The sequence below is a fragment of the Lutjanus erythropterus genome, chromosome 8 (assembly GCF_056507025.1).
Source record: "Lutjanus erythropterus isolate fLutEry1 chromosome 8, fLutEry1.hap2, whole genome shotgun sequence".
In the NCBI taxonomy this organism is placed as follows: Eukaryota; Metazoa; Chordata; class Actinopteri; order Lutjaniformes; family Lutjanidae; genus Lutjanus; species Lutjanus erythropterus.
The window spans coordinates 5,137,822-5,146,484 of NC_139324.1; the positions used below are offsets into that span (position 1 = coordinate 5,137,822).

General features: G+C 39.1%; 1 protein-coding gene across 1 annotated transcript; it reads right to left on the reverse strand.

Moving 5' to 3' along the window:
* Positions 1-4,036: 4,036 nt before the first annotated feature.
* Positions 4,037-8,087, reverse strand: twist2. Its single transcript, XM_084724283.1, has 2 exons — positions 7,355-8,087; positions 4,037-4,584 (listed from the first exon to the last, which is right to left on the reverse strand). Exon 1 carries the CDS (start codon positions 7,883-7,885, stop codon positions 7,388-7,390), a length of 498 nt encoding a protein of 165 aa, XP_084580409.1. The 5' UTR covers positions 7,886-8,087; the 3' UTR covers positions 4,037-4,584; positions 7,355-7,387.
* Positions 8,088-8,663: the final 576 nt, after the last annotated feature.

Sequence of the window (8,663 nt, forward strand, 5' to 3'; positions counted from 1 at the left end):
TCAGCTGTGAGGGCCCGGGATAATGAGCAGGTATCAAACGGGCTCCTATGGATAAGCCGGCCTAGGTAGGAAGGGCTCTCCAACAGCATCTGAGACCACCATGCCAAGAGCCAAGACGTGTTCCTCTTTGACATGTTAAATATGAAAGATTTTCTACCTCTTAAGAAAGGATTTGGCCACCTGGTGCCTGAATTGTTTGTTAGAAATGACTTGAATTGTAAATATTTGATTCTCAATGTCTTGAATCATCTGTGTGCGTCTGCTCTGCAGATCAGCTTTGCATATCCAGCAAATTTACTGATGGTCACTGTGAGACGGGGGTTAGAGTCTTTCCTGAAGCAGCAGGATTAGAATCAGCCACAGTCTTCACACGGCTCTCTGTGTCAGATATATTACTTCATTTCAAAGTCAAGGCCTTGAAATGAAAATTTCTCTTATAATTGCCTCTTGTACAGCCATGCTGGTGAGCACCAAGTTAAATCTTTGAAAAAGCAACACGACATGTTCTCAGATGATTGCTGAAAAGAAATGAATCCCTTCAGGGAATGTAAAAGGGCACATTTTTAACATGAAGCATCACACAGTCTGGATGGTCACTCTGTAAAACTGTTATATACATTCAATGTATGTAACATAAAGTGCTAATAAATAAAAGCAGTGTGGTTTGGCGCATCAGCAGGAGTATGAAGCCACTGTGGCTGCAGGTGTTTCCCCTTCAAACCACACTGACCTTGAGAATATCAGACAGACTGGCAGTAATATAAAGAGGCTACTTTAATATTTCCACTAAAGTTCAGGGTTTGCCTGTGGAAAACAATAGCAAGTTTATGTGGTGTGTATTCATTTGTCCTGAGTACTTTTGTTCTGTGACGCAGTTTTCCATCACAGGAAAATGTCTGAAGACAACCATCATGACAAAATGGTCACTTTTTTCTTTCTTCTAACATTATTACTTGTGTACTTATTGTCATCTGAGGAAAAATGAACTGATTATTATTTTAGGGAAGTTTGTTTATTTGCATATTATGTAAAATAAGGCACATAATGTATGAATAAAGTTCATCTGGGTTCTGCAGGTACTCCAGTCAGTAGGATTAAAGTGTTCCATTCACTTGCCTGTATCTATCTAAAATGTTATTTCGATGTTAAGGATGTGCTGATACATTACTCAGCGATGCTACTGGTCTGATACTAGCCAAAATCACTGGCTCAGATATCAGACAAGAAGAAACGGTGTAATCCAATACGATCCATTGGCTTTAACTATCACATAAATACTTATGGGCGATGGGCTACAGAGAGAAAAGTCGCACAAATAACACAGATTGAATTTATTTTAAGTTTAGATGAAGATGTTTGAAAAGTGCAAAAATGATCAAAAATGCTGTGAATAGTTGTGTATATGAAAAAATTTTAAATAAAAAGAAGCAGCAGCATTCTGTATTGCATAACTGAGTCTCTTCTTCTGACATGGGTAGAATATTTGTTTCACAGTTTGAGCATGATCATTTTTAGATGGTTGGGTTATGCAAAGTACATCCATACCGATGTATTATGAACAGCTGAGCTGTTTAAAAAAAGATATATTGGTATCAACAGATACTCAAAGTTGGGGTATCTGTATCAGATATGAGAAAGTAGTATCGAGCCATCCTACTAGATGTACTACAGTTAAAATGAAAGGATCATGTTTGTTTTGTTGGTGATAAAAAAAAATAACGATTATTGTCATTGTCAACTATTTTCTCAATAAATTGATTAATTAATCCTATCACTATTTTGTCTGTTGAAAAATAGGTCACATTGTTTTTTCCTGTTTTTCACTTCTTTCCTTTGATGATTATTTTCATTGTTGACTACTCTGTTGATTATTTTCTCTATTAATCAATTAGTTGTTTGGTTCATGAAATGTCAGAAAATGATGAAAAATGTTGATCAGTCTTTCCAAAAGCCCAAGATACCGTCCTCAAATGTCTTGTTTTGTCCACAGCTCATGATGTTCAATTTACTGTCAGAGAGCAGTAAAGAAACCAGAAAATACTCACATTTAAGAAGCTGAAATCAGCAACATTGGATTTTTTTTCCTTTAAAAATGACACAAAATGATTAACAAATTATCAAAATAGTTGATTCATGATTGATTAATCATTGCAGCACTAATAGAATTATTAAAGCTCTTAGTGGGAGCAAATATTTCAGCAGCAGACCCTCAGTGCAAAGAGAGTCAGGACTTTAAATTAGGAGCCATGGCACAGGCAAAATATGGTGCTTTTGACTGGGCCCCACGGCCCCTAAAAAGTACTAATTAAAACAAAACTCGACAATTCTGTGGAGCCGTTACTAATAAACTGATTGGAAAAGTCAGGAAAATTGGCATGATATAATAAAGCACCTGTGAGGTATGAAAATAGTACCTGTGGGGTCTGCAGGTACTCCAGTCAGTAGGATTGAAGTTAAAGGGACAGTTCACCCCAAAATCAAAAATACATATTTTTCCTCTTATCTGTAGTGCTATTTATCCATTTAGATAGTTTTGGTGTGAGTTGCAGAGTTTGGGTGATATCATCTATAGAGATGTCTGCCTTCTCTCTAATATGATGGAACTAAATGGCACTCAGCTTATGGTGCTCAAAGCAACAACAAGTGAAAAACCAGTGTCTCTTTCCAAAAATCATAACCCAGTTATTCAAGATAATCCAGTTTCATGTTGGAACTACTTTCTTTCTGCAGCAGAATTTACCCCGGAACTACTTTCTTTTCTACTAGAAAGAAAATAGTTCCTACATGAAACTACTCCCAACATTGTGGATTATCTAGACGGATAAACAACACAAAAGGCAAGGGGACAAATAAGTATTTTTGATTTTGGGGTGAACTGTCCCTTTAAAGTGTTCCATTTACTGGCACGTGTCTATCAAAAATGTATCATTAAAGTTAAAATGAAAGGACTGAGTTTGTTTTGTTGCTGGTAAAATGATTAAAGTTGTTTAAAGGTGTAACTTGAAAGTAAATGTTCCAGCAGCAGAGAGTCAGCCCTGCATTTCCACTGGTAGCCCCGCGTTAACAATGAGCTCCTTTCAGTGTTTAGATTGCATCTAACCACGTCTGGGAAAACGAGATGTAAACAATTTGAATGTTTTAAGAGTGGACGCGAGAGGTTCAAAGGGATTTCTTCAGTCTAGATGAAGTCCGGGACTTTTTTTTTTTTTATTTAAAGCTACAGGCCGGAGAGTTATTGTCCTTATCTGCGGTTGTTGGGGCTCCCTGCTCATTAAAGAGCCCAAAGGCATCGCCATTTGAAATGATTACTCGTTATTTAAGCGGACAAGCATTTTATATGGCCGAGTTTGAAACTGGCTCGAATTTCCTCCACTGTTAATGAAGCTGTATTTTTTTATGGTCGCCTTTTTTTTAAGCCTTTCCATAACAAGAGGAGGAGGGGAGAAAAAAGGGGGCAAATTCTCACACCCAGCAGAGAGAGAGAGAGAGAAAAAAATATGGTGTTGGTATTTTATTTTTCCTAATCTAGCAGCCACCAGGGGAACCTGAACACACCAAGCACTTCGCTGTAGGCTGACTTCACTAGAACCTTCCCAAGAATTCGACTGATTTTATTAGGATTTATTCAGCTGAACTACAAGTACACATGGAACTACATTCTGTGCAATAGCCTCTCACTTGAAACTGCAATATCAATATCTCACTCAGTTATTTTGTTATATTTTTGATGCAATATCAATATTCCCACGTGCAATGCTGTAAACTCTGCATGTTGTTCTATTTTTATTCTTCTTCCTGTTTATATTGTTTCTATTTTTATATTTCCTGTTGTTTCCTCTTTTTTAAATTTCCTATTCTTTATATTGCTTGTTAATTTATTTATCATTTATTGTTTTTTTTTTTTATTGATGCTCCTTTCTATTTTACTATCCTCCCTGCTGCTGTGACACTCCTAACTAATAATGGATTATCTCATCTTATTTGATGTATTTTAAAGCTCAGAATCTTAAAAAAAAAAAAAAAAAAATCAACCAAATTTCGTTCAAAAATATGTGTTTTAATAAATAAGCAAAAACAAAAATGTACATTGGACGGAGTTTGGAGACTTGCTAAAGAAAGTCGGTGAAATAAATCCATGCAGCAAATGACTCTAAATTGCATTGGTCCCTTTACAGGCTATAGGCGTACTTACACAGGTATGTACAATATGCATTCATTTATATATATTTATACTTTGGTTTAAAGTCTTTTTGGAAAAACAAAATATATATCCTTCTTAAAAAACAACGGGTAAAGGATGGCTTTGCTGACAGGCCGTAAATCCGAGCTATTTGCTATAACATCTCAGGCCTATTATAGCTACACATTGCAGGTCTGTCTTCTCTTTTTTTCCCCTTCCTGTCTGCCACAAACAGCTCCAGACCGTCAGAAGCGGTGTGATGAATCTGCATCCACGCACACATTTACACTCCCCAAGAGTTTGTGGGTTGTTGTGGGTCACATTACGTCTCTCCGCCATGCCTTTGAGGTCGATGGGTTCTTCAATAATTCCTTTGGTCTTCATACTTTGTAGAAGTAAACAGTCTGTGGTGGAGGGGAAGAGGAGAGGAACATATAAGAATAATTATTGTTGAAAATGCGAGAAAAAAACGCACAGGAATTACGCACGAGATGTGTTGTTGTGGGTCTTTTTTTCTGTGAGGGTACATGTGATGTGTTCCTTTTTAAACATTCGCTGGCTCGCTTAAGCATGTGGGAAGTCATTAATGAATCAATTATTAGCCACTGAGCTGAGTAAAACCATATGGCACAAGAAAAGCAGGAACATTTTGTATTTGAATGTGCAGCTGCGGTGAAACGCAGAAAAACGCGCAGTTTGAAGCACCTGAGTAAATTCACGCGTTTTCATTTCGCTGCGGATTAGGGGACAGTCCTAAAACAATACAGTCCAGTTCCTCAGAGCAACATTAAGCCCAGAGTCGTTATTGAAATATATCAGTAAGGTCACTTAGGTCATGATTGTGTGAAGGATGTTTTCACAGACCTTTCTCGTGCTTATGAATAATATCCCCATGTGAATTTTGATTTTCGTTTTGCCAAAATTTAATCCATGCTGCAAAATTAATAATGCTCCTCCAAACTTTTTAATGACAAAGACTCACAGTAGATGCACAATAGACCCCCAGTTTGAAAGGATCTTGTCTTGAGGAATCCATTCTGACGATTTTTTAAAAAATATCTTTAGGTTTGAAGATAATATAGCCTTCATAGTAAATAAATGATCCACCATCACTATAAATTACAGTCTGCCCAACCCTATTTCTTCCCTTCTTCTACTTTCCACAAAATGTGGTAAAAAATTAAAATATTCTTTCTTTTGCTGGGGACCCTGATCTGAAAACCACAGGGCTTTGTGTCACATACTGTGAGAAAGAAAAAGGGGAGTTTCTAAGTTTAACTACACTTTTCAATGTTTTTGTTATTTTCTGTAACATTCCACTGAGGTCAATTAAACTCTAAGGGGGGAAAAATCCACCTTCAAATTTACTGTGCTTACACAAATCACTGTAATGAAGCTTATTCCTCCACACAAAAAAGGCACCAGGATTGGTTTATAGGACAACAAAGCCTCGCTGATGGGCGGCCTGTTAACTACATGTCAGGCCTGTGAGAACTAAACAAATCCTGCTCCTAGTTATTTTAACCAGAAATGTTATTCACTGTCTCCCACTTCACTGGGAAACTTTATTCTGACCATCAAATAAGAAGTAGACATAAATTAAAAGTTCATATTATAATAGCTGTGCTTTTATGATGTTAAAATGTTGTGGAGAAGTCAATTATACTAAATTATTATGGAAGCTCAACAGCCACTCAAGCTGACTTACAAATGACAGGCTGGTTATTATCTAAAACCTGACAAGATGTTATCATTTGCTCGTGGTGTAATAATTCATCAGGCTGCTTTATCTTTCAATTCTGTTGCCACATTACAAGTTTATTCCACTAAAATCACACCAGTTCCAAGAAACTTCCAGCTGTCCGCTCCCATGGTGCCTGAACGCATCACTGACGCGGGCTCTCAAGGCACAAAAAAAATCTGCAAAAATAACGTGACCAAATCCTGACTGCTTGTTAATACGGGCCTCTGTTTTTATTGTCTTGCACTGGCTTGAACTTTTCATGTCCAGCCGGGCAGCCCATTCCTGCGGTCTCCACACAGGAAAGCGCTCTATTGTGGATATAAATTACCCGTGGTGGCACTACAGCTGCGTTTTTGGTGCGGCCCAGTACTTTTTTTTTTTGGACTTAGCCCACTCATTATGAAATGCTGTTGAATGAGGATTAAGTCACAACTGGCTGATTTAATGCGTTTCTGCTCAAAAATAGAACCCTCTTGTTGTCCTTTTCAGCGTTTCTTCGTTTAACCTGGCACGTGAAAATGTTCCAAAACTATTATTTATATTAATCCGCCTACTTCACTGCGCTTAATCCTGTTTTAAAGGAAAATAAAGGTTCACTTTTCCACATCCTGACCTGAAATTGTGTGTTGTTTTTTTTAAAATTGTTTGTCTTGTAAATCTCGAATGTGTCATCATGTACACTGATGGACCAGCTGTGTGTGGGTCACCCGGGCCTTGCGCACAGCAGCATCCGACTACAGACGCACAGTCAGGCGTTGGAGGGATGCTGAGGCCTCGGTGTGAAATCTGTCACACACGTGACAAGCGCGCACAGCGCAGGGAAGCTTCTGAACATTTATATTCTGGAGCACACAAACACTGCGGTCAGCGCAAGTTGTTTTAAATGCGATGGTGTTATAACTTAATTCATGCTACTCTTTTAATTTTACTTGCTTACACTGAGTTTCCAGTATTTTCCCCACCATACTTGTTTCATTCTATAATATTTACTCTTTACACTTTTCTGAGTAAGCTGGCGGCAGTAATTCACAAATTTACAGTTAAGTCATTTTACTTACTTATTTTTAAGTGAACTTAACTTTTTAGATTTTACAGTGTAGAGACATAAATTTCAATTTTAAATCAAAATGTGGCAACAGGCTGTAAATGACATCCTCCCGATCCAAGACACGTGGCCAAATACGCACTACACAACAGCTCACATTTTACAGAAAATTAACGCGGGGAATGGAATGAAATGTGGAGGAAAATTCACAGCACAGATCATTATCTGTGCATTTCCCTCACACATATCATCATACTGTTTTTACATTTCTTTGTTTATATCAGTTATTTTCTTATGAAGCCACTTATTTATTAACTATTTGTGCAATAATTCATCTGCTGCAATTAAAGTTGAGATGTGCTCGTCTTCAGCTCGTGGTACCCACCGCTTTGGCATTGTAAGTGAAGGTCTGTGGCTGCTAGTGAGATGCTGACATAGACCAAGCGCCCTCCATCCTCCACACGGAGAACGCGTAACTGAGTCTTTCGTGCGCGACGTAGCTGCAGCTGGACATCTTGTTGTCCATCTCGTCGCTCTGCAGCACCTGACAGAGAAAGTCAATGTATCTGGAGGCGAGCTTCAGCGTCTGTATCTTGCTCAGTTTGTCCGACGGCAGCGTGGGGATAATTTTACGCAAAGACGCGAAGGCCTCGTTCAGAGACTGAGTCCGTTGCCTCTCGCGGACGTTGGCCAGGACCCGCTGGTTCTGCAGCTCCTCGTACGACTGGGTGCTGCTCGGACTCGGCTTCTTCCCCCGTTTCACCGGCCCCGGGCTGCTGCCGCTGCTGCTGTCCTCGCTGGACTTTTTACTGTGTCTCCTCTTCCTCGCGAAGCGTTTCTGCTGCCTGTCCAGCTCCTCCTCGCTGGTCACCAGACTATCCACAGGGGAGACCGGAGAACTGGAGCCCTCTTCCATTTCTTTCTTGAAGAAATGCAGGGATAGAGCGGAAAACACGGTGTCCACCTTTGAAGCCGTGGTTACAGGAGTGTAAAGATATCCGTAAAGATGAGGGGAATGATGACAGGATGTCTCACTATGCGCGCTTCTCGCGTTGGAAAGAAGCTGCTTTCAAACTGAAGGTTGGCACGCTTCTCCTCCTTTTTTCCTTCAATTTTTTTGGAAACTTTATCCCGGTTTCAGATGCTAAATAGTTTTGAGAGTGGAAGGGGAGGGGTTTGGAGGGCGGAGGGGGAGCTAGTGCGCGTCCCGGTCCTCTAATAAGCAGGAGGGACCAGTCATGGTTTCATGTGTCTGGGATATGACTGAAACGAGGCACTTATTTACTGTCAAAAGCAAAATGGAAATTTGTTTGACTTTTTCAATTTGCGCATGGTCAGTCCCATCCTCAAACGGTCCATCTTCCCCCCCACCCCCACACCCCACCCCAAATATTAAGTTGAACCTCAATAAATCAAATTAAATAGAATGTGTTGAATTATTACAGATGATCTTAATTAAAAGGTTTGTTACGCATTTCTTAGATTTGTTATATTTTAGTCGTAGTATCTGCGATAATCCTTAGGGTTGCAACTGACGATTATTTTCATTGCTGATTATTTTCTCAATTTATTTATTAGTTCTTTGGTCCATGACATCTCAGAAAATGGTGAAAAATATTGATCAGTTTTTCCAAAAGCCCAAGGTGACGTCCTCAAATGTCTTGTTTTGTCCTTGACACAAAGATATTCAGTTT